The 25,674-nt window shown below is 47.2% G+C and overlaps 1 protein-coding gene and 1 long non-coding RNA gene across 3 annotated transcripts in view; one reads left to right on the top strand and one right to left on the bottom strand.

Annotated features, from left to right (window-relative positions):
* The window catches only part of iqgap1 (IQ motif containing GTPase activating protein 1), a 33,266-nt gene extending 11,733 nt beyond the window's left edge, over window positions 1–21,533 (bottom strand). The window contains exons 1-17 of one of the 2 annotated variants that reach the window (XM_011486793.2): window positions 21,253–21,533; window positions 20,563–20,665; window positions 11,580–11,736; window positions 10,129–10,206; window positions 9,380–9,456; window positions 8,092–8,159; window positions 7,772–7,885; window positions 7,047–7,225; window positions 6,829–6,916; window positions 6,601–6,758; window positions 6,440–6,524; window positions 6,211–6,374; window positions 5,916–6,076; window positions 5,714–5,838; window positions 5,464–5,627; window positions 2,466–2,556; window positions 2,223–2,390 (exon numbers count right to left, since the gene is read on the bottom strand). In XM_011486793.2, the coding sequence (XP_011485095.1) occupies window positions 2,223–2,390; window positions 2,466–2,556; window positions 5,464–5,627; window positions 5,714–5,838; window positions 5,916–6,076; window positions 6,211–6,374; window positions 6,440–6,524; window positions 6,601–6,758; window positions 6,829–6,916; window positions 7,047–7,225; window positions 7,772–7,885; window positions 8,092–8,159; window positions 9,380–9,456; window positions 10,129–10,206; window positions 11,580–11,736; window positions 20,563–20,665; window positions 21,253–21,298 (2,026 nt within the window). In that variant the 5' untranslated portion in view covers window positions 21,299–21,533. The remainder of the gene's footprint in view (window positions 1–2,222; window positions 2,391–2,465; window positions 2,557–5,463; window positions 5,628–5,713; window positions 5,839–5,915; window positions 6,077–6,210; window positions 6,375–6,439; window positions 6,525–6,600; window positions 6,759–6,828; window positions 6,917–7,046; window positions 7,226–7,771; window positions 7,886–8,091; window positions 8,160–9,379; window positions 9,457–10,128; window positions 10,207–11,579; window positions 11,737–20,562; window positions 20,666–21,252) is intronic. The other variant, XM_004066783.3, reaches the window with a different exon arrangement.
* Window positions 21,426–25,076, top strand: LOC105356242 (uncharacterized). Its single transcript, XR_013654758.1, has 4 exons — window positions 21,426–21,566; window positions 24,581–24,677; window positions 24,744–24,799; window positions 25,001–25,076. It is a non-coding gene; the product is annotated as an uncharacterized LOC105356242 (long non-coding RNA).
* The last annotated feature ends 598 nt before the right edge of the window (window positions 25,077–25,674 follow it).

Here is a 25,674-nt window from a genome sequence, read left to right as displayed (position 1 = left end):
AATAATTGCTGTGAAAAGCCTCATTTAAAGTGTTTTCCTTCAAATTTGTGACATTTTGGTGCAGTAAAAGATCGAAATACAACTAAAAAAGTGGCTTTATGAAGTTTTTTTTAAATTATCATAACAGAACCTTTATTTCTACACCACCAAAAAGAACATCAGGTCCAGAATGCTACATCAAAAAACAGACGGAACATTTGTCCTAGCAATCCAAATGTTGACCAGGAACTTCTTTAGTCTGGCGAAAAGTTTTGCAATGGCTAACGTCTTTGATGCGAGCATGAGCACGAGTTTAGCTAGCTTTGTTGGACGCCATATTGGATAGGTCGAGATGCCGGCTCACTGCTGTGCTACAATTGTCCAAACAGACCTGGAAAAACAAGGATGTGACTTTCCCCAAATAAATTATTACTGTTCGCTAACAAAAGAGAGCTTCCTTTCAGAATACTGAACATTTTAGGGTGATCTTAGTCTATTCAAAGTCAATGGTAGCTTTAGACGTCGCACTATTTCCATGTTTTCTGGCAGGACCACCAAAAGCAGAGGAAAATAAATTAACCAGGATTCCCTCTGTAGCGGAGAGCAAAGACCGCTGGGGGGGCACATCCCCTGCAGCGGTGCATCGTGACCGGCTCCAGCTCGGCAAGCCCTGACCGCCGCTGGCTCTACGGTGCACGCCAACCCAACCTCACCGCACCGGGCGGTGGACTAAGTGCTCGCTGCGTCCGCCTTCCCGTCAGCAGGGCCCTCCAGATCGGCGCAACTGTCAACCGGGTTGCAGTGGTCTCAGTCCAGTACGACCACGTCTCGCCGCCCTGTGTGCAGACCGGCTCATGCACAACGGGCGCAAGCGTTCTGCGGCGATGTCTGCTACCCATTTACCCGTTTCAGAAACGGCGACCAAGGAGTTTAACAGTTTTTGTAAAACCTAGTCTGTGTGTAGATTTGAATAAAATCCCAACCATTTCTCAGGAATGCATCATTTCCTACATAATGACGTATTCATTTGTAGAAAATTTGAAATGTTGTTGTTTTCTTTATAAAATCGGACAAGAATAAAGCATTTTACGGTCATTTTACTGTCTCTGCTCAGCCTCGTCTTAATGGTTACAGATCTTTCAAACATGACGTTGCTCTTTACGCATCTTGGTTGGTTACAGGCTAGCGTAGCATTTCTAGCAATATATAATATATAATTGGTTGCACTCCCAAGTGGGTGCTTTGCGTTTCTATAATAAACACTCCAGTGGTCCGGTTCTTTGTACAGAGAAGCCTCATCACTCTGCTTCTATCTATGGGAAAACACACACCTCCCACCCGACTGTCCTTCTCTGTTTCACCTCTCTGCACAGCTAAGCGTTTCCCCTCAACCGACACTTTCACCTGCGTTTAACACCTAACAACAGCCTAAACGTGCAGAAACAGTTAAGATCAAAAATTTGATTAACGCAAGAAAAAATTAAAAAACAGCTAATTTGTTTGTAATTAATTAATCGCAATAGTAGGACACCACTAAATAAGATTTCCACCTGCCTAATGCAGTCATGAAGCCTTTCACTGACAGCAGGTGATGACCTTAATCCAACACCACGACTGTCAGACTTTCCTGGTTCTGGATCTGTTGCCCAAAGGTTAGTGTTCTACCCTCAGCGTGACAGAACATTATTCAATGGGACCACTGGTGACATAAGACCTTAATGCCACATTTGGACCATTCTGACAGAAAGCCAGCTGTGATGTTGAGGAGCTGCTGCTTGTTTTTCTATGAAAAGGATTGTTTGGGGTGGAGAATTCCTGGAACAGTTCTCCTGAGAGGAACCGTGTCTCTGCATGTTTGGCTGCAGCTGTGAGAGTTCTGGAGAGGTGGGCCTCTAGGAGCTTCTAGGAGATTTACTCTGGTTTGGACTGAACCCTCTACTGCAGCGGAAGGTTCATCTGTTTTCCCAGCAGAACCTTGGATCTTACAATGGTTCTGGAGTCACCTGGTGGTCAAGAACCCAGTTACCCAGCAGAACCCAGTTAGCCAGCAGAACCCAGTTACCCAGCAGAACCCAGGTACCCAGCAGAACCCAGTTAGCCAGCAGAACCCAGGTACCCAGCAGAACCCAGGTACCCAGCAGAACCCAGTTACCCAGCAGAACCCAGGTACCCAGCAGAACCCAGGTACCCAGCAGAACCCAGTTACCCAGCAGAACCCAGGTACCCAGCTCCTTCGTCCTCACCGTCTTTTTTCTTGTCTTGCTTGGCCTTGGTCAGGTCGTCTTGGTACGTCTGCGCACACTCCGGCGTGACCCCGTACAGCCCGGCTCCTGGGTTTCGCAGAGCAGCCAGAGTCTTTGTTGCCTCTCCGTCCTCCACCGCCTCGTTGATGGTCTGGATGGCCTGTGAGACTGTAGACATCAACGTGATGAGCCCCTCCAGCCCCTCCCAGGCCACCGCAGAAACAGAAAGTTACAAGCTCTTACACTGCAGCGCTTCCTTTGTGTCCTGGTTGGCCCTTATGATGGCATCCTGGATCTCATCCAACCACAGCACAGCAGAGGGGTCCTGTGTCTCCTGGACAAAAGCAAGACCACAAACTTGAGCCCCCACCATCACCCCCGCGAAGCAGCACTAGAATCCATGCAGTTCTGCCTTTGTTTCTGCTTCACAGACCAGGATTGGCTGCTTTACAGGTTAAGCTGACGTCTACAGCACATAGCTCTTTCAACAGCCTTTGATTAACCATGTGGGGAAAAAAACCCACAGTGACCACGGGTCGTACTGACCCCCAGCTGGTCGTGCTGACCTCATCCTAGTTAACCTATCCCACTGGCCCTTGGAGAACCCTGTTCAGCCTCTGTCCTCCATTGCTCTGCTAGAGCTCATCTCATCATTGGGCTCCAGCAAAGCTTGATCAAAGGCAGGTGTGGTGGGGCAGGATTGAGAAAATGCAGGACAGTGTTCCCCAAGGTCCAGGATTTAGGATCTAAACTTCAGTCTGGGCTGTCATTAGAAGTGTATGGTGTGACCGAGCCGCCGTTTGGAGCAGTTCTAGACCACCAACATCCATTGAGGAGGTAAGGCTGCAGTACTGCACACCGCCTCTAGAGGGCACTCTCCCTTCACGTAAACCTGAAACGCAGCTTCTGCTTTAACCTCAGCAGACGAAAGGGGCTCTGTCGGTGCACGTGTGCAGACAAAAGCAGGCGGGAAACTCTGATACCTCATCTCATGCACGTGCACGGCCCTCCTGCTCCACGGTGAAGTTCCTGTGGGTGTGTGTTTGCGTGCACGTTGACTGCAGGCTGTGCCTAATGAGTCAGGGCTCTGCAGGGTGTGGTCGCAGAGCGGTTCAAACATGCATGTGATGAGCACATCACAGAAACAGGAAGTGGAGCTGAAAAGCCGATTCATGACAACCGGTCACCAAAACTTTACTACCGAAACTCTTTTTCTTTAAAATCCCCAGACAGGAAACCTGACCCACACCAGGACAACAGTGCAAACCCCAGAGTCCCACCCAAAAGGAGGCGTTCCTGAGGCTTGGACAGTCTAACAGGACGGTCAGCTCAGAGCTCTGCAGTGCCACCAGCAGAAGTTCCGGCTCTCCTGGCCTCACGTGACTCGCTCTGGCCGTCCTCTCAGACTCCAGGTTTGTTCTGCCCAGATGATCGCAGGAAGCTGCAATCACTTCCTGCATCTCGTTAGTCCAGCAGCAGCTCGGGGACGGCGCCTGCCTGCAGCTTTCTGCCCTTTTATGGAAGCAAAAACTGAAGTCCTGCGTTCCTGCCAGTGGGCAGAGGAGGGACGCAAAAACCCCTGAAGGGTGACCCGCTGTGAAACTATTTCAGAACTTTAGGTCAAGCCATGCTGCCGACATGTCAGGCAGACCGGGTCCAGGGTGGCGCTGTTAGACCGGACTGAACCGGGACAACAGGCTGGCTAAAAGGATCCTGGTTCAGCCCGCCCAACTCTTTCCCTGTTGCAGCCGGACCTCAGCTGGGTCAGATAGGAAAATGAGCCAGACGTGCACAGACCTGTGCACTGATGACACAAGCAAATGAACGTGCGAGCCAACGAGACGATGGCGCCGCTGCATTCAAAGCAGCAGACGGCTAAACGGTACCCCACCAGCGAGCGCTGCGTTTGGGGAAGGGTCATTCTCTGCAGTATGGGAGATCACAGCAAAGGCCTCTTAGGTCACTGTTCCGGCTGACCTCTGGGCTCCCACGCGCACACACACGTGCACGCACGCCACATCAGCTGCCAGCACGTTTGTCATTTTCCCGCCTACGGTTTTGCTCGACGTGCCGCAGCACTCCAGCAGTTAGTTCCATTCTGGTGAGCTCCAGACCGAGATTTACGCTCTTCCTTTCCTCCGTCTAGAAAAACTCAGAGGACAGAAGTGGAGAATATTTTCAGGGTTTGTTGTTAAACGATCCAAAGCTACCGTGATGTTCATGTTTTGTTTCCTGCCGAGGTTAACCAGGAAGTTAACAGAAAACCTTCACAGTGTGACATTGTTTAAAGTGGGGAAAAAAAACGTTTCTTTTGTAAATCTGTGTTTTTCTCCGTTATGTTTTGTCGATTATCATCTCCTGCTTTGAATAAACGCTTGTGATGAAACACACCATTTTTGAATTTTCATTCATCCAGTAAAAAGACACAAACTATCTTTGAAACAGTAAGAATTGTGTCTCCATCTGTGAATGGCTGATCTGGATTTGGAATTGGATCAGCGCTGCTGCTGATGCTGCTGCTGTAATCCAGCCGTGGTCATCTTGGTTGGAACCACGGCCTTAAGTGTTCCAGTGGTGTGAGAACGTTTGGGCACCCCTGAAAATTACCAAGATTGTTCTTCATAAATCTTTGGTTGTTTGGATCATCAATCTCAGTTAAATATATCATATAGCAGATGAACACAGTGAACGGTCAATGACCTTATAAAACAAATTTTGTGTTCCAATAATTATTGCTAAAGGAAGTCAAATCAATAAAACAACAGGGGTGCCCAAATTTATGCACCTGCCTGTTTTTGTTTAAGTAATTATTGCACAGTTTCTTTGAATCCAATAAACTTCATTTCACTTCTCAAATATCACTGTGTTCATCTGCTATATGATATATTTAACTGAACTTGATGATCCAAACAACCAATGATTTATAAAGAACAATCTTGGAAATCATCAGGGGTGCCCAAACGTTCTCACCCAGCAGAAGACCGTGAAGAACAGAGGGGCTCATGGGAATCGTGTGTTTCATCATCATTTCCTGCTCCGAGTCCTTCAGGTGGGTTTAGCTCAGGTGAAAGACGCCACAGCTCTGTTCCTCCATGACTGACGTGCTCCCCTGACCTCTGAAGAAGGTCGGATCTCTCAGTCAAATGACTAACTGCACTCAGATCTCCTTTGCATAGGCCGTTTGCATATTTCTTATGACCGTTCCAGAAAAGCAAATGATTTCTAGAGCAGACAGCCTTACGTGAGCCTTCTCTCTGCGGGCCTCCAGCAGTTTGTTGTGGTAGTGCTGAGCGATGGACGGGTCCACGTCCGTCAGCTTGGCTGAGGGGTTCAGCAGCATGTCCAGGGTCTTCGCCGGATCCCCCTCGTCCAGGGCCTCGTTGATCTGCCCGATCGCTGCGATCCCTGCAAACAGGAACGCGCGCTGCTAAATACAGAGCAACGGGCTGAGAGGGTTCCCCTTCCAGATGCTGCTCAGAGTCTGCTCTCACGTGCGTGCTCCTCATGCACAGCCAGGTTGACCTGGTCAATGCAGGCCTGGATGTCATTCCAGGTGAGGAAGTCGCAGCCCTCCTCTCTGGCTGCAGCTTTCAGACGCATCAGCTCGTCCATGTACCTGAGGAGAACCCGGAGAGAACCGTGTGAACCTCCAGCAGGAGCCCCTTCCATCCGCCGCCAGCTGCCCCATCTCACCTCTGAGCGTACTCGTCCTCCACGTTGCTGAGCCCCGTGACGCTGCTGGACAGCTGCTTCCACAGCGCCGCCCGGTCTCCCACATTCAGCGCCTCATTCATCAGAACCACAGACGACAGCATCTCCACGGCAACCAGAAGCTCAGGATGACTCAACGAGCCCTGGAAGGAAGAAGACAAAGTTAAAAAGCGAAGTTGCCAGGACGGTGGTTGTCATGGAGCTGGATGGTTGTCGTGTTCAGACTTTGTTGTGTCAAAGTGCTGCTGTGCTACTGCCGGTTCAACGCTGATTGTACCTCCTGGCTCTGCTGCTGCAGGCTGGACAGCTCCCTCTGGTACAGGTCGGCGGCGCTCGGGTAAACCTCTGGCAGCTGAGCGTCGGGGTTCATCAGCTCCTCCACGGTCTTCTCAGGGACGCCCTCTCTGATGGCGGCGTTGATGCGCTCCACCGCCTCCAGCACTGTCAACAACGGCGTCATCAGCGCGGACACAGACGAGCTGGGTTTCTGAGGAACATCAACTCACTCTTCAGGACGCTCTCTGCGATCTGGTTAGCAACGTCCACGCCGCTCTGGAACTCCTCCTTGGATAAGGCTTCTCCTGGAGATGCCTGCAAGGAAAATGGACGTTTCTGCAGACTGACGGCCAACGCACCAGCAGAGGGAGAGCCCTCCATCGTGGCCTACCCGCTCTTGGCTCTCTCGGTCCGCCTGAAGCTGCTTCAGGTACCAGCCTTTGTTCTGCGGCTCCAGGTTCTGAACACCCATGGCTTTGAGGGCGTCGTACAGCTTGTTCTCATCTCCACTCAGCAAAGCCTGCTCACCGGCGCTCAGGGCCACGCTCACTGCGGGGGAAAGGTGGGCGCGTGTGAGGAGCGGCGTGGGAACCGCCGGACGCAGAAGCTGGAGACTCACTGTTGACAGAGTTGACGTTGCCCTGGATTTCAGCCTGAGTCAGAAGCTCGTCGTAGATGTCCCTCTCAGTCTCAGAGTTCTCCATCTGCTGTTGGAGCAGAGCACCACCAGTGACCTACAGCTCTATGCTTCGTCTCTCTGCGTGTGCTGAAGCGCGTGAACCCAGACCCATGAAGGGGGTTTTGGGTCCGTCAGACTTTGAAGTCCGGGCCCCTTACCCGTTTGCGTGAGCTGGCCACCTTCTCCCCCTTGGCGCGGTACAGGGTGTCGTGGTACTGGCTGGCCGAGCTGGGATCCAGCTGAACCAGCATGGCGTTGGGGTTCTGCATAGCTGCCAGCGTACCCTCGGGCACACCCTGGTCTATGGCCTCGTTGATGGCGATCACTGCAGCGTGCACTGAGGCGAGACAGGAATAACACATCCACGTTTGACCGGGAGCAACTCCTCTAAAGCAGAGCCAACAGGCCGGCAGCTGCAGCTCCATTACTCTCAGGTCTACTCTGGAAATCAGCACAACCTGATGAGTCAAACGCTGATTTTAGCAGCTTTTACCCAAAAGTGAAGAAGGGAATTTTACTTTTTATTTTGGAGGTAAAAATAGGAAAAACTGCAGGTTTAATGTGTCCTAAAGAAGACATGATGCCCTGCTGGGTTCTGAGGATGCTGCTGCAAAAAAGGTTGAAAACTTACTTTTGAATTAATCCAAGCATTCAAGACATTTAGATTTGTGAATAATCTACGTTCAGAAAACCTTTTTCTCCATCAGCCGTGAGGCTCTGAAGTTGAGACTCGTTTAAGGACCGGCCTTTGGCTTTCAGAACAAATCATCTTCTCACAGTTTGTGACATTACACACCAGCTGTGGCTGTGAGTCCTGATGGAAAAGCTTTTTGTTTTTGAAGCACAGTCATTTTTAGGTGGCCTAAGCCCCGCCCTCTCTTACATGCAGCTTCATCCACTGAGAGCTCATTGGCTAAGATCCCACCAATCTTGCTGAAGGTGGGCATTTGGATCCCGTACTTCTCCAGCTCGCTCTTCATGTTGTTGATCTCCTCCTCTGCAGGAGGGAAGCAGAGACAGATGAGGGGGGGGGGGGGGCACAGACAGGAAGAGGTCTAACTCTCACTAATGACTTTCACATTTACCCCCCCCCCACACACACACACACACACACACACACACACACACACACGCACGCTGGCTGGCTCAGAAGTTTCCAGCTTCAGGACGTGACGGGTGGAAAAAGGAGGCGCCCACACTCACCAGTGAAATCCACTTTTCCGTACAGATCCTGTATCTGAGGGGCCAGACCCAGCTTGAACAAATACAGGCTGTGGAGGCAGCAAACGCACAACAGTTACACAACTAACCACTACTCCAAAAAGGACAGGTTTCATTCATGAACATTTCTGTTCAGACTCATGTCAGTGTTTTACATTTGTCTGTTCATGTTGTTGTTTCACTGTGTGCTGTTTGTGTGGTTTTTTTTACATGCATGGGGACTGACCTTTGAACCCTTAGAACAGTACTAAATGCAAATGTTACTGCGATGGGATTCTTTTCATTTGTTCTTAACACATTTGAGCAGAATTACAGTGAATTTCTGATGTGAAGAACAGAAGTACAAATGAAGAAAAAGTCATTAAATCTGGGTTCATATGTTACATTTTATTCACTGATAAATGTTGGCAGTGGACTTTTGAAAAACAGCTAAATAAAACAATCTAGCTCAGAAGTACAAACCCCTGCGGTTTGGATCACAGAGACGAGTCTGCTCCTGTCGTTTGAGGCTCCAGCTCCCACTCCGACCATCTTCTAATGCGTTCCCAGTGGTCTTAACTATGATTAAGCCATTGTAGGCGGGACTGTTGGTGCAGAAGTAAGCCACTTGTTTCCCGTCATCCCTTTGTTTAAACTCTCTCCTGCTAGCTTACAGCCCCTCACAACCCCAACCAAACATTAGCGGTGCAACTCTGACAATGAGACCACGGGAAACGTGTGCTACAGGCCAGACTTTGGCCACGCCTGCTGTAAGTGTTTGAAAGGCGTCTAATAAATAAAACTTATTGTTGATTGTAGAAAAGCAGCTTCTATCAACAGCAGATCACAGGAGGCAGCTTTGAGTGGGGAGGGATGTCAGTTTGAGTGACAGGCTGGGAAGAACCCTCCAGCAGAACCAGACGCAGAAAGAGAGAACGTCTGCCTTAACAGGAGGATTCTGAGAGGACCAGAAAGAGACCGACCAGCACAGCAGAACGGGTCAACAGGAGCAGCAATTAGACAAGAGGAAGCATATGAATGAACATAAGATAGCAGTTCATACAAACCCACAACCGTTACACACACACACACACACACACACACATCTGCACGTGCACAGGTCTAGCCTGGAACCAGAACCTGGTCTCCGGAGTCCCCGGAGGTCCAGCTTTGGTGGAAAGAAGATCCACCTCAGGATGAGAGGTATGCAGAAATTACGATTTCCTTCACCCTGATTGGCTCTTGGCTGGTTAAGCCACACACCCCACAGTCTGTGAGTGCGGACACCCACCTGAGCGCGTGGATGCAGTAGATGCAGCGCGGCATGTTCTTCCTGTCATAGATGTCTGTGGTTTCAGGGTAGAAGATCTGAAACCCAAGAGTTCACAAGGTCAGAGAAGAGCACGGAGGGGCAGCAGAGACATCAGAGTGGATCACTGCAGAACTTTCTAGAATGTGGATTTTTTTCTTTGCTTTTGTGAGGTTTTTTAGCAAATGTGCTACAGCTGTAGCCCCTCCCCCTATCCCATGTGACTGGTGCTGAAACTGCAGACTGAACGGAACAGAGGAGGGTTCAAACATGAGGCTGCAGACAGAAATGTCCCCTCCAGTCCCTGCTGAGCTGATCAGACCTGAAGACCAGATGAAGATCATGAAGGAGAACATTCCTGGAGGCAGGAGTCTGCGTTTTGTGCGTGTTGCCAGCTGGCTCTGTTTGCAGAGCTCACAACCAGGTGAAAACGCGTCATTTGTTCTGTTGTGATACAGAGGAGGGTGGTGATGTCATCAAGCAGGCCCAGAAAATGCTTAAAACGCTCAAATGTGATGGGACATCCTTCACATTACATGGATCTACTATTTCCAAAGTCAAGTCTCCAGCCGTCCCGTTTTTGCTTTCAGAAGTCTGAAGAACTCTGGAGGTGGACCAGACACCCCCACCCCCCATTCCAAGACAAGTCCACTTGGCAGTTTCGGTCTTTAAGCTGAAATCTCTGAGAAAGAGCCTCCCCCGCCTGAACCGTGACCTGCAGCCGCACTCACCTTTGGGAGGCCCTTCTCCGCCATGGCGTTGAGCCACTGGATGACGTTGTCTGTGTGTCTGAAGTGGAGGCCGGTGGCCTAAGAGAGAAACGCCACAGTCAACATCTGGACAAACACCGATGTTGAAGAGCATCAGAGAACACAAGATAACACGGAAAAACACTCCCATTACCTTTTGATCTATTTCCAAAGTGTTCCCAGTGGTTTTAATCAGGATGTTTTCAGACAAAACCCCGTGTCGTTTTGTAAAACATCGTTTCTGCAGCTGTTCTTCAGAAATTCATCGTCCCTGTTGCTGGGAGTTCAGAACAGGAAGCTTGTGACCCGCCCAGTGTAGTTTCTACATCATCATACCCCGGTCCGGGTGAATACTCGATTCTGATTGGCTGCTGGGTGTGCATTAAACGGTGATACTGCACACTTAAAATAGAAGTTCTGGTCCCATGGCTTAAATGTTCTGCATCACTGCGCCGGCTTCTTTAAAACACACGTTAGCTTCATCATCTGGACAAAAACAAGCGGTAACAGGAGAAATTTCTCTCTGAACTGATGCTTTATTCAACCCATCCGGACCATCAGCATAGATATATTGCTTTCCGTAGCCGCTGCACTCAGGGTCCACGCCGGATGAGTCGTTACCGTGACAACCCGCCACACCACGTAACAAATAGTCCGCTTATTGTGGGGAAAAAAAGCAATCCAAACTGAAACAATAACAAGAATAAACTACTAAAAACTGGTTGAATATTTATTTCTTTTGTATAAGCGGGTTAATGGTATGAGCGGGTTAATGGCCGACGAAGCGTGCATTATCAGCATTAACGCTCTTCCGCATTGCGTCAGACGGTTCAGGCTTCCACATCGTGCGTTCATTTCTGTGAATGCACACGCCGCCGGCCATTAACCCTCACTTATACGATCTTTTTCAAACTGCATTTTTCTGTCTGCTCCTGATTCCCAACGATTTGAATAAAAAAAACAATTTTCAATCAGAAACGCAACTATAATCTTAATTTACATAACAGGTGTCCTCCATCATGAGTGAGATGCTCTAAGAACGTGTTAGAAACAGCTTTTCCATCGGAGCGGGTTACCCAAGAACAGTAAAAGATGTTCATCATCACTGGAGAACAATGAAGAATAATAAGTAGGAGCTGTGTCTGTAGAACAGTGGAGACCTCTGGAGAGGTCTGAAGGACCCCTCCAGAGGTCTGAAGGACCCCTCCAGAGGTCTGAAGGACCCCTCCAGTACAGAACTACAGAACCTTGAAGAACACAAAACAAGAGTAAAGCATAGATGGAAGAACGATGGACAACTAGAACACTCTGTAAAAGACCACAGAACACAGAATAATAACAGACCTACTCAGTCTCACTCCTGGGGGGTTCTGTTGACCCACAGGGTGAGTCTGGGAGGCTTTGACTGTAGGGGGAGGAAAAGTCGTGTTCACCTTGTAGCGCGTCTGCTCGCGGTCGTAGATCTTCTTCAGGGAAACGGTTTGGGGGGCAAAGAAGTTTCCCAGTTTGGCCAAATAAACCCCGTTCCTCAGCCCCTCCTCCAGCTCCGTGGTGGGGGGCAGCTCCTCGTCCAGACAGGCCTCCATCCATCTGCAGGGAGCAGGACAGAGCACATGGAGAAGATGCTCCTGCATGGACACCAGATCACAGTGATCTCCTTCATAGTCCGGGCTTCGGATCGGCGGAAGATGCTCGTGCACAGACACACGTGCACGTGGAGCTGTGCAGCAGCTTTCCTTCCTGTGCTCAGAGCTCAAAGACAACATCTGGGTCCGGACTGGCGCCGGGTCACAGAACCTCGGCCCAAATTTCTCAATAAAACAATCCTCTTTGGTGTCGTTCAGACGTTTGCGCGTGTTTCAGGCGACGCAACAACAAAACGAGGCCGGACTGTCTCCTGACCTCACATGACGCTGGATTGGGAAGTGAGGACAGACAATGACTCAGCAACTTTCATCCATAAAGTCATGTGCCGTGTTTGTTGGAGTACAGGTCAGGTTTTTTTTGCTTAGTTTGACCGCAGCTTCCACTCCTGCAGCGCTGCCCTCCCCAGCTGGAACAACCCTCCTTAGAGAGTCAGCCAGCAGAAAGCCTCGCTTTTCAGCCTGGAAAGTCTGACCTGTAGCCCCGCCTCCTACCCCCGCCCCACGTCGCCAGCGGAGAACAACCCCCCCCTTTCTATGTACCCCGGAGCTGCCAAAGGCTCAACAATATACGGCTTTTTATCAGGGAAACACGCCCTGATCCGGCGGCATAAACACCGACACGCCCTCCTCTGGAGTCAACACAGTGATTTCAGTGTGTGACCGGCAACAGCCAAAATCAACAGTTCTCTTCAGATCCTGATTGTTCCTGCGATCCACTGAATGAGGTCATGAAGTCTAGAAAACCCGGGTCCAGTTTCTGCTTGTCTGCTGCAGCCGCCCCCCCTCCCAGAGTGAAAAACACGGGCCTGCATGTTCCTGTCAGAGGTAAAGGGAGGAGTGACACGCGGCTGGAAGCATTCCCACATCCAGCAAGCTCTGGGGCAGTTCAGAGGTCATTCTCATAGGAAGCCCCCCCCCCTCCTGGTGTGGAAAGCATCTGCCCCCACCACCCCTGTCTGCAGCTTCACACAGGCCGGCATAGACCTTTCCTTCCTCTGAGGCTCATGATGGTTCTTTCCTCCGTAACCTAACATGAAAGGGCACCACCATGCCATCTCAGCAGCGCAGAGTTTCTGCTCACAGTGTAGCTGTCTGCGCATGCGCAGCTGCAGTCGTCTGCGAGGACGGCTCACTTTCTCCAGACCACTGGGACATGTGGAGCAAACATGGGTCAGACCTGCTGTGTTCTACAGTAGAATCATGTCGAAGGCGCACGTTTGTGTGTGCCCGTGTCACCGTGTCGGCCGATCACGGACATCAAAGCGATAAAGACTCTAAAAGCCGTCCTGTGGTGCGGCGGCAGACCGGTCCACCTTCTCCATCCTGAGCCACGCCTCCCTGCGTCCGTTTTCTGTGGTCTGTTTCTTGTTGACCCGACACCATTGTTGCTGACAAAGCTCGCCGCCGCTTTTGCAGCCCTCTGGGCAACACCCTCCGCTGTATGTAAAGGACAACTTCAATGACGTCAGCGCCAGCCAATCAAAAAAACAGACTGGACATTTTTGTCAAACGTGAAAGTACCGCTACACATAATAAACTTGAAGGACTTATTAAATATTGGAAAAATAAAATGGTAAATTTGAAGAAAAAAAACTAACTTAAAAAAGAAATACTGAGAATTTAAACAGAAAATTTGGAAATTTAGAACTTGAATGACGAAAACTTTGCACCTAAAACTGTTACTAAATGAAAATAATGTTTGTGTTTTGCATTTTCCACTTTTGTTTTTCGTTTCTGTCCTTCTTTGCTTTCAGACTCAGTTGACAGTTTCAATTCGGACTTTTTAGTTTAGTTCAGCCTAATTTTACGTCGGGGGGGGGTTTATTTTACTGTAACAAAAAAAGTGCATCACGGCGCATAACGCACACGTGATGACAGCTAAAAACAACGATGTCCTGAATCCACTTTTAGGTCAGTGAATCACATCGTTAAAATAATCTAATATCTACTAAGAATCGGATCAGCAAAGACAAATGATGATGCAAATTGAATCATTAAAACCCAGTTTTACAACCCTGCCTAAAGTTCGGCCCACTGTTGTTTTCCCACATCCAAAGAATCCAAAGGGATCATCAATAGATCATTCTAGCACACCGAAGGTCACATGACTTTGCTAAATTCAAAATGTTTCCACACATTGGACTGGAATGATGGACTGATCAGTTTTTGCTGCATCTCGTATGTTGTCCGCTTCAGTCCATCCAGAACGCTGCTGCTCGAGTCCTGACTAGAAGCAGGAAGTACCGTCACATCAGTCCTGTGCTCAGGTCTCTGCACTGGCTTCCTGTGGCTCAAAGACTAGACTTTAGAGCAGATCTGCTTGTTTCCAAGTCCCTCCATGGCCTTGCACCAAAGTACATCTCTGACACGTTAGCGCCATGTGAACCATCTCGGACTCTGAGGACCTCAGGGACCCCTCAGGGCCTCCTCCGAGGGCCCAGAGTCAGGACTTAACAAGGGGAGTCAGCGTTTCAGTCTTATGCAGCTAAAAGCTGGAACCGTCTCCCTGAGGTTGTGAGACCGGCCTCTACTGTGCTGAGGTTCAAATCCTGACTCAAAAGATTCCCGTTTAGGCGTGTGAAGAGTCCTTATCCACACCTCTTTATGTTCTCTTTTAAAGTAAATTATATAATAATTATGTATGTTTTTAACCTTTGCACTGTTATGCATTGGGATTTTTATGCAGTTTCCTGTATTGTGAAGAACTTTGAATTACTTTGTGTACAAATTGTGCGATACAAATAAACGTGCCTTGCCTTGATTGTTCGTTTTTACAGTATAGTAAAAAATAAACCTACCGTGTCCTTATGCAAATGGTGTTTTCCAGTATCAATATAATTGATTTCTATCATTTTAAAACGAGTTTATAATGCTCTAGGTCAATTGGATTAACATTCCCTCAGACAGATGGACCTGGATGGAACAGAAATGGATTCCCTGGTTAACCGTCACAGCCCGACCAGAACCGGAGCGTCTGTGGTTTCAGTCGTGTGTCGTCTCCTCACACCCACACGAGCAGCATTACCCACCCAAACATCTGAAACGTTGTGTCACCAGCAGGTATGATGTGTGTGTGGGGGGGGGCTCAATAGATGTGTTTACAATAAAAACAAAGTTGTGGTACTTTTCTATAGAAACTATAAAAATCCAGAAATACCACAAATGAAACATTCCAGAGATGCAAGAGCGCCAGTAACCTTTCTGACACACCCGGGTTTTTACAAAAGCAAACTAACCAATATGGATATAGTAGTTATTAATTCTACTATATTAATACTTAATACTTTGCATGGAAACAGACTCAGAAGCTGTCGATTTACAGGAGTTTTAGGGTAAAAGAACTTTTCTTCAGCCATTGTTCTACTAAGAAAAAGACAGGAGATTGGGGCTTTACATTACACAATGCTCCCTCCATCAGCAACACACAGGAGCGTTGGGAAACGCGTTGAAAACAGGAAATTACAGGCCAAAGCGAATGCTTCAGAGGGAACTAAGCCTGTCCTGCAGAGCGGGAGCGTCAGAGAGAAGCACACTGAAACGCACACAAGCCCGCCTAATCTGTTAATTGTGAGTCGTGCATTAAAATGACACCCCCACACCATCCTCCTCGCCGTGATGTAAGATCTCCACGGTGTTGTGAAAGAAAACAGAGTGTCAGCAGGAGGAGCCCAGCGAACATGAAGGACTACAGATGACACCGGTAGGACTACCATCACGTTGATCAGAAATGACTCTCGGGGAATTTGAGACAGTAATTATGCTGCTGCTGTCATTTGAAAGCTGTGGACAGGGATCTGATGAAGGGAAAGCCTCCGTCTCTAGTTTGTGTTTTCCTTCCAGTGAACTGATAAGACGGCAAAATGACGGAGAAAGTTGACTTCAGTTTTGACCCAAAAGGAAGGCTTGGGACCGGTCTCTACTTCAGTCTAGCTCTCAGTCTTACTGACGTCAGACATCATTGGCAGTTGGAGAACTCACACCGACCAACGATGTCAAACTGGTTTCAGAGTAAATTCCAGTCGTGCTTCACCTTCCCGTGTGTCACTGCTGAGATGAGGAAAAACGAAGACTTCATGCTTTCACTTCATAACCGAACAAACAAAAACTTCCTCTAGTACAGACCAACACTGATATGGACATGGGGGGGCAGGTCATGTTCTTACATCACCAGGGCAACTCTCCTGACACTGGTGGTAACGTCATTCTAATGGAGCGGCTCACCGTCAGCCACAGACCTGCACTGGTGTCTGCAACACATAACAACCATCAGAGCAAGCTGGTTCTTCCAGATTCTGTTTCCCCGTCAGATCTGACAGGACTCACGTTTATCCTCCGACCCACCTTGAGGAAAGATCCCCACCCTGTCAGAACCAGAACCTACAGTCACTACAAGGGTAGGATTTGGAACGCCACACCCATTTCAGAGCAGAAATCTCAACACCTGAATAAATGCAGGGTTTCGTTTTCTTCCTTTGTTTACCATGCGCTCATTTTCCAGCCCATTTCAGTATCAAATTACTGTATTTCACCGGATTATAAGGCATAGCATCAATGAATGATCCACTCATGTCACATATAAAGCAGGACAAGAGTCAGAGGAGTCCGTAGGTCAATCAGACTTTATTATCTGCATTCACAGTAAGTAGACTTCTAGCTAGCGACTAGTTAGTGTATTCACAATGCCTACAATGCACAACCTTGTACGCAACATGTAAAAAAAATGGATACCGCTAAAACAAACGTTACTCTGACTGCTAACTCCCAACCTCCTTAGTAACACGTAAAAAACACAGTCCATTACCGCCACACGTTAGCATATTTATAACAACACTAACCCATGTTTGCAACTGGTAAAAATGAAAGAACACTGACATTCAGACAGAGCGCCGTCATGTAGCTCTCAGAATGGCTTTGACATCAGTAAACACTACCAGAATCCATTCATGTATGAGCATTACAAGTCTTTCTTTAATCATATAAAGTGCGCCTTATAGTGCAGAAACACCAGTCTTATCAACGTTACTGTATTCAAACAGTCAGTCCCTCCAGGACTTGGTGATGTTGCGATCACACCAATTCCCGCTAATTAGACCAGTTTCAATCGCTCTCAGTCGGAACAGTCGTGGCGCTCTGTCAGTCTCAACAGGTTTTTGACTACCAGCAATAGAACTTCCCATCACTTTGAGCCCTCTAAGCATTCTGGGTAGTGTCGTCGTTGGTTTCACAGGGATTTTTTTTATACATTTACGTCATCAGTCAAACCAATCAAACCTTCCCCCTACATCGTGATTTTAACGTTTCCACATCCTTGTGACGGTTGATATTCAGTCAGCTTGATAGAAAACCTAAAGATCTCCTGATAAAGATTAAAAAACAAAAGCACTAAATTGATACAGATAGAATGTATTCCAATGATTTTTTAAAGAGACAGGAGTCAAGTGTTTGGTTCAAGCGATCTTTTGCTGTTTTCTAATAACGTTTGTGATTAATTCAGTTTCAGACTGAAAAGCCTTTCAGAGAAAGAAAAGAAGTTGAGGTGAAATATCAGAAACAACAAAACAGAATTCAGGCTAAGCCGACACATTTATCTAAAAACTAAACTAAAATAATAATAATAAGATGTTCAGGTTTACTGCTGCTATCAGACAAACATCCAAATGTTTGTTGTATTTTGAAACAAATCACTGTTTCATCAGGGATTTCATGAATGCTGAGAATTTTCCGTGGGGTTACCAAAAACAGCACTTTAATAAATAAAAAATGAACCCCTAAACAGATTAGTATGTCCTCCTACAGCCTTTAGCTGGAATTTATGACTGAAAAATATCACAACTTTTCAGAAAATGCTCACAACGTCAGATATTTTTGTTTCATTAAACATTAAAAATGCCTGAAAGATCTAGGAGGGACAGAAAAATCCCCTGGAACTGCCTTCCTGTACTTTGTATTAGTCACCACAACATTTCCCCACTCAGGTCCAAACTCTACCAGAACCCCTTAGTTCTTCAGAGCTCCTCTGCTGTGAAACAGTGGGTGAGGGAGAATCCAAATAAACTCAAACCCCAGCAGATAAACGGGACTGAAAACAGGCTCTGAGTGCAGATCATGACCTCATCTTCAGGTTATGAGCCACCTTCCGAGCTCAGAGCACCTCGCTGCATTCCTGATAGCTCCACCCCCTTTCCTCACCTGGGACATTCCCATCATGCCTTACTTACAGCAGCAGTCTCTCTCTCTCTCCCTCCCTCCCTCACCTGTCAATCAAATCCCAATATACCCTGAGGGGAGATTTCTGAGACTGCCATGACACATTTAGAGAACAGTATGACATCAGACCGTCAGAATCTGTTGTCCGTCCCTTCACCGACCAACAAACAATCTACACATGCTAACAGAACATCTACCTCCACACGCAAACAGAACATCTACCTCCACACGCCAACAGAACATATACCTCCACATGCTAACAGAACATCTATCTCCACATGCTAACAGAACATCTACCTCCACATGCTAACAGAACATCTACCTCCACATGCTAACAGAACATATACCTCCACATGCCAACAGAACATATACCTCCACATGCTAACAGCCCGTCTAGCTCCACACGCTAACAGAACATCTACCTCCACACGCTAACAGAACATCTACCTCCACACGCTAACAGAACATCTACTTCCACATGCTAACAGAACATCTACCTCCACATGCTAACAGCCCGTCTATCTCCACATGCTAACAGAACATCTACCTCCACATGAGAACAGAACGTCTACCTCCACATGCTAACAGCCCGTCTACCTCCACATGCTAACAGCCCGTCTACCTCCACATGCTAACAGAACATCTACCTCCACATGCTAACAGCCCGTCTATCTCCACATGCTAACAGAACATCTACCTCCACATGCTAACAGAACATCTACCTCCACATGAGAACAGAACGTCTACCTCCACATGCTAACAGCCCGTCTACCTCCACATGCTAAAAGCCCGTCTACCTCCACATGCTAACAGAACATCTACCTCCACATGCTAACAGCCCGTCTATCTCCACATGCTAACAGAACATCTACCTCCACATGCTAACAGAACATCTACCTCCACATGCTAACAGCCCGTCTATCTCCACATGCTAACAGCCCGTCTACCTCCACATGCTAACAGAACATCTACCTCCACATGCTAACAGAACATCTACCTCCACATGAAAACAGAACGTCTACCTCCACATGCTAACAGCCCGTCTACCTCCACATGCTAACAGAACATCTACCTCCACATGCTAACAGAACATCTACCTCCACATGCTAACAGAACATCTACCTCCACATGAGAACAGAACGTCTACCTCCACATGCTAACAGCCCGTCTACCTCCACATGCTAACAGAACATCTACCTCCACATGCTAACAGAACATCTACCTCCACATGCTAACAGCCCGTCTATCTCCACATGCTAACAGAACATCTACCTCCACATGCTAATAAAACATCTACCTCCACATGCTAACAGAACATCTACCTCCACATGCTAACAGAACATCTACCTCCACATGCTAACAGAACATCTACCTCCACATGCTAACAGCCCGTCTACCTCCACATGCTAACAGAACATCTACCTCCACACGCTAACAGCCCGTCTACCTCCACATGCTAACAGCCCGTCTGTCTCCACATGCTAACAGCCCGTCTGTCTCCACATGCTAACAGCCCGTCTACCTCCACACGTTTTCATAACATCTAACTTTACATGTGGAGGATATCCCACCATGTGTCAAAATGTCCTCTAGAGCAGCAGGTGTGGAAATGTAAGTTTCAAATCAGGGTCTCTGGCGTTTCAGTGACAGAGTCACACAGGAACCTGTCACCATGACAGCTGTGGGTTTCTGTGGCAACAAAATGACTCCATAGCAGCTGAGTCACTTCCTGTCTGGTACGTTTCTTCCTCCTTTGAACCTGTAGCAGTTCAGCTGCAGAAAACAAAGATGGAGGCTGGCAAGCTAGAGAGAACCTCAACAAGAAACAAAGTCTGAGGCCTTCATCAGATCCTTACTGATCTGGTGGGAACACTTTTTGATGGGTTTGAGGGTGGCCGTCTCTGCAGAGAACAGCGCTATCAGACAGATGGACAGAAGCAAGAACACAGACAGAGCTGGACTTCAAGGTCTACTTCCATTAAGCCAAAAACTGAAGACCATTTAGAACCAGGACCAAATCAAGTCAAAAATCACAAACTATAACTAACACGCCAAACCTCTCAGAGGTGAGGGGTTCCATGCTAAAGGTGAGAACACCGGCCAGGGTCAACGTGCACAAACCCAGGGTCAGGATGCAGGAACCCAGGGTCAACATGCACAAACCCAGGGTCAGGATGCAGGAACCCAGGGTCAACGTGCACAAACCCAGGGTCAGGATGCAGGAACCCAGGGGTCAACGTGCACAAACCCAGGGTCAGGATGCAGGAACCCAGGGTCAACGTGCACAAACCCAGGGTCAGGATACAGGAACCCAAGGTCAGAATTCAGGAACCCAGGGTCAACGTGCACAAACCCAGGGTCAACGTGCACAAACTTAGGGTCAGGATGCAGGAACCCAAGGTCAGGATGCAGGAACCCAGGGTCAACATGCACAAACCCAGGGTCAACGTGCACAAACCCAGGGTCAACGTGCACAACCCAGGGTCAGGATGCAGGAACCCAAGGTCAGGATGCAGGAACCCAGGGTCAACGTGCACAAACCCAGGGTCAGCAGCCGTCTTACCTCTTGGCCTCCTCCAGGTGACACAGGTACTCGTAGGCCATGTTCTGCAGCCGCCGCTCGTCCATCTCCTCAGCAGTCAGCCGCTCCGCCACGTCCAGAACGGCTGAAGACAGGGACAGAGTCACACTGAGGTCATGACCTGGCCAGCAGGATGCTCACAGGGGGCGGAGTCTTGCCCTGGGGTCATTGCCAAGTTTACGCACTCAGGTCCTGGAGACCAGCCTCAGATCAGACCTGAGCCCCTTCACCTGGGATGTGGGGGTGTTCTATGACCTAAAGCCAAGGCGCCCTCACTGAGCATGTGCGAACAGAACAATCAGTTGAAGTGTTTCAGATCCTCTAATGAGGAGGAGGTGACTTCAGGATTATTGTTAGTGAAGTGTCTCACTCCACTTCGTGAGTCTGGGGGCGTTAGCTGCTTCTAAGCGTGGACAGAAAGAAAACTTTTATCATGTGGGAAAGTTTTCCCGCGCGGGCCATCAGGGATCAGGCTGTGTCAGGAACTGAGCGCGCGCGTGCGCGGACATTAAACGGGGGGAGGGGGGTGAAATCAACCTCCTCCGGGTGTTCTACAGACGCGGAAGTCGGAATGTAACGGAGCTGAATCTGTGCCTAACTGGGTTTTTCCTCGAACCGGGTTCTGGTCCGGCTCTGACTGGACCTGCACCGGGGAGGAGAGTTAGTACTCACAGCCGTATCTGGGTCGGGGCCCGTCGGCGTCCTCTGAAGTTGACATCCTGTCGTTAGAAACGAGCTCCGCGCTCCGCTGTTCGCCTCGGTTCGGAAGAAACAGAGCAGCGGGGGTTCGGGGGGGTTCGGCACAGTCCGTCAGTGCGCTCTCCGGAGATCCAGACTCGGGCCAGTTTTCGTGCTCTGCGGTCTGTGTCTCCCTTAGACCTGATGGGTGTGTCCTCGGTACAAACTTCAGGAAACACGGAGCATGCGCAGCAGCGCGCCCTGCTGTTCACATCAACGACCTCAAAGACCGGTTTTCTGTTTAACAGGTGAAACTATGGAAGCTTAAATGTCTCAGTTTGTGTCTTTCTTTCTTCACAGTTCTCTATTTTATGTGTTTTTTTATTCCTGTTCTTCTTATATTCATGAAATGTTTTTGTGGCGGTAAACAATCAAGTTCAATAGCTTTGTGGAGCTGTTAACTTTGCTGTTTCTGTTGTTTGTTTTATTTGATTTGTTTATGTTGTTTGTGTTTTTGTTTTTTGTGCTGTTATTGTTTTGTTGTTTGCCCCACTTTTGTGTGTTTGTTCTGTTTATGTTTGTGTGTTGTTCTGTTGTTCCTTCTCTTCATTTGGGTTGTATGCCTGGTTTTCTTTGTGCCGTTCAAGTTGTGCTGTCTGTAAAAATCGTTTTGTGTTGTTTGCGATGCTTATTTCTTTTTGCGTTTTGATCTGTTTGTGTCATTTCTGAAGTTTTTGTTTTGCCGTAAGTGCTGTCTGCATAGTTTTGAATTGTTTTTGTGATTTTTATAGAGAGACATATTGATAGATCTTTGGTGGAGATCTTATAGATAGATCAAAAAAAAGATTCAAGCCCCTCTTTCATGTAACACAAATAAATGCTGTTTGTTTTATTTAAATATATAACATAAAATGTATTAATAGTCTCACCTATAAACTCCAGTTATCCAAAATAAATGAGTTCAATTAAGGGGCATGCTGTGCACATGTGGCTGCAACGGAATTGAGCCACACTCCCTTTTACACGTGCAAAATCCTTCTTCGGTGATTATTCTTTTATTGGTTGAATGGTTAATGAATCTATTCTTCTTATAGTATCTTCCACCGTTTTTCGGCTACAATTTTTCACCTCTTTTAACCATTCAACTATTAAAATGCTCAGAGCTTTCGTCTATTGCCTGCTATGACTATTGTTCCTTCAAATCCTTCGACATTTCGGAGAGAGAAAACTTTCGATCGTGTTTTTCCACGTAAAATAAAAACGTACTGTGGAATCATTTCAACTCGGTTTCTCATAATAAGATTATAGACGACAAACCTCATTTATAGAGAAAATGATTCTATCTCTTTACACTGGCGAGTGTAAGTAGCCAAAGAAGAGTTAGCTCAGTAGATCAGCCAATAGCATCTACCTGCTGAGGTTCTAGGTTCAAGACTAGTGTCATAAAATGATTTTTGCCTTCATTTGCAGTAAGTAAGTTAGTTTCATTAAGTGAATGGATTTCTTTCTGTTTGGCTTTTTGTGATTAAATTGAGTTCGACTAACTCAATTATATTTCATTACATGGAAGAATTTTCTTTGAGTTGGAGCTACTCATATTTATTGGATGGAAATCCTGCCCACAATTAAATTAAGTTCATCCAATGAGTTATTTTTTTGAGCGTAGCCCTTCAGTGTGACACCCACAGAAGGGAGGAGGACCCTCCAGAGGATCAACCCGTATGAAGCCACTGGACCTGACAGCATCCCTGGATGGTTCCTGAAGGACTCTCTGACGCAGGCAGTGGTCCCCACCTGCCTGAAGACCGCCACAACTATCCCCATCCCCAAAACATCCTCAGTCTGAATGGCTATTGGCCGGTGGGCCTTACCCTGATAGTCATGAAATGTTTTGAAAAGCTGGTCATCACTGACTCTCATCAACGTCACCAAGGACCTGCACCAATACAAGACAAACCGATCCACAGAGGACGCCATCTCCTCTGTGGTCCACACAACCCTCACCCACCTAAAGAATAGGAACTTGTACGTTCGTCTGCTTTTCATGGACTTCACATCAGCCTTTAATACAATCATCCCACAGACGATAATTAAATCCCTTTTTTGTACTCCCGGATTTGTTGTTGTTTTTGAGTTGCCCATCATGACAAGTAACCCCTAAACTGGAGGAGAAGCTACATTAGATCCCAGGAAAAACCTCAGACATTTCAGTCCAGAAGGGCACAGTTCTATGGAGCAGCTAAGATGCTATGTAGAACCCTTAAGCTTGACTGCTCATTAATGCACATTTCTAATCAGCCAATCACATGGCAGCATTTAGGCGTGGACAGTAGACATGGTCCAGACGATCTGCTGCAGTTTAAACAGAGCATCAGAATGGAGAAGAAAGGTGATTGAAGTGACTTTGAACATGGTTTGGCATGGTTGTAGGTGCCAGACTGGCTGGTCTGAGGATTTTAGAACCTGCTGATCTACTGGGATTTTCACCCACAACCATCTCTAGGGTTCACAGAGAATGTATCCAACATTGAGGCAGACGGGCTACAGCAGCAGGAGACCACACTGGATCATTTAAGTGTATTATAATGTTCATTCCTCACTATTTATTACCCCAAAGTGGTATTAGTTGCCCCTCATGTCAACTAAGAACAGGAAACTGAGGCCACAATTCACACAAGTTCACTAAAACTGGACAATAGAAGATTGAAAAAACGTTGTCTGGTCTGATGAATCTCCATTTCTGCTGCCACATTCACATGATAGGGTCACAATTTGGCGTCAACAACATGAAAGCATGGATCCATCCTGCCTTGTATCAACGGTTCAGGCTGGTGGTGGTGGTGTCATGGTGCAGGGGATATTTTCTTGGTACCAAGTGAGCATGGTTCTAACACCACAGTACCTGAGTATTGTGGCTGATCATGTCCATCCCTTTCTGACCACAGTGTACCATCATCTAATGGTCACTTCCAGCAGGATAAGGCGCCATGTCATAAAGCTTTACGTAAAAGTAACATACTTCTTATCACATTCAGAACAATGTATTGATAATTCTATATATATATATATATATATATATATATATATATATATATATATATATATATATATATATATATATATATATGTTTTGTGTTTAAAAAAGGGTTTAGTTTTTATGCCGTCTTTTTGTTCAGCCCATGGAGTGAAAGCTGAAAGTCTGCACTTCAATGGAATCTGAGCTGTTTTTTTTTCAAAATTCACTGTGGTAATGTACAGAAACAAAATGAAAAAAAAATATGTCTCTGTCCTAATTTCTATGGTCCTGACTGTTGGTCTGTAGATATGAATCCGGCTGGAATCACTCAGTTGGCTACCTGTCACAGAAGAAACCCTGGGTTCTATTCCCAACGAGCCAAAATCCAGTGTTGGTGCCTCAGGTAAGGCTGTCATGCTGCTGCCTATGTGGCTTCTTCCTGTGCCATGAAAATACTCTGTTGTATCAGGAGGCCATCTATGCCAACCCCCCCCAGGTGGCATGCTGAAAGATGAACAATTACAGGTATATACGTTGCTGATATATTGAAATATATTTGATGTGTTTTCCAGTATACTACGATATATTTTTCTTTTGTAAAGGTTTTGTTTTGTTAAAGTGTGCTTACGTGTGCCATGCATCACTGTTGGTCAGAATGCGATTGCTGTGCGGTGAATGTATTTTTGCTGCATGTGTGCAGTAGTCTTAACCTCTCTACTTCTTCAGACTACAGACAATGCACGATGGAGCAACGGCCTGTGGAAATTATTGTTTATCGCATAATAAAACTTTGTAACCTGGACCTGTGTTTGGCATTTATCTTTTTTTCTTGGTGTAGCAAAGTAAAGTAATGAAGTTGTATCAGAAAACGCGTCCTTTCAGCTCCCGTTTCTCTGAAGCCCTGAGCAGACTGCAGACTCTGCTGTTTCTGTGAAGCAGCTCTGACTTTGTCAGAGATGATTGGAATAACAAGAAGAGGTTGTTTTATCGAACATACCAGGATATGTCCATGCTGAAAGGACAACACGTGAAACCTGCAGTTTTGTTGTGGGTCTATGAATCCGTTTAATTATCCTCAAGTGTTTCCAGCAAACAGGAGCTTTTGATGGAAACCATCTGCTGGCTGTTTGCTGCTGGGCTCAGACCCAAGAGGAGAATCAGCCCAGATGCAAAAATTGGATAATTTCGGAAGGTAAAACAAATGAACAGAAATCAGCATTATGGTAAGTACTGGGTCAGAGCCAAAAGGAAGCTTAAAGCTGTTTTGCGTGCCGTTCAACTGCCCTCTCTTTTATGCCCCCCATTTACGTCTCACCTCTCTGTCTCTGCAATTATCAGCTGTTTATATGAATACTGTTGAGTTTATTTATGGAATAAAGTGACGAGTGGCAGCAGCCTCT

Source organism: Oryzias latipes, chromosome 3, assembly GCF_053564925.1.
Source record: "Oryzias latipes strain Hd-rR chromosome 3, Olatipes_Hd-rR_3.1".
Classification (NCBI taxonomy): Eukaryota; Metazoa; Chordata; class Actinopteri; order Beloniformes; family Adrianichthyidae; genus Oryzias; species Oryzias latipes.
This window is presented reverse-complemented; position numbering and strand designations above follow the sequence as displayed.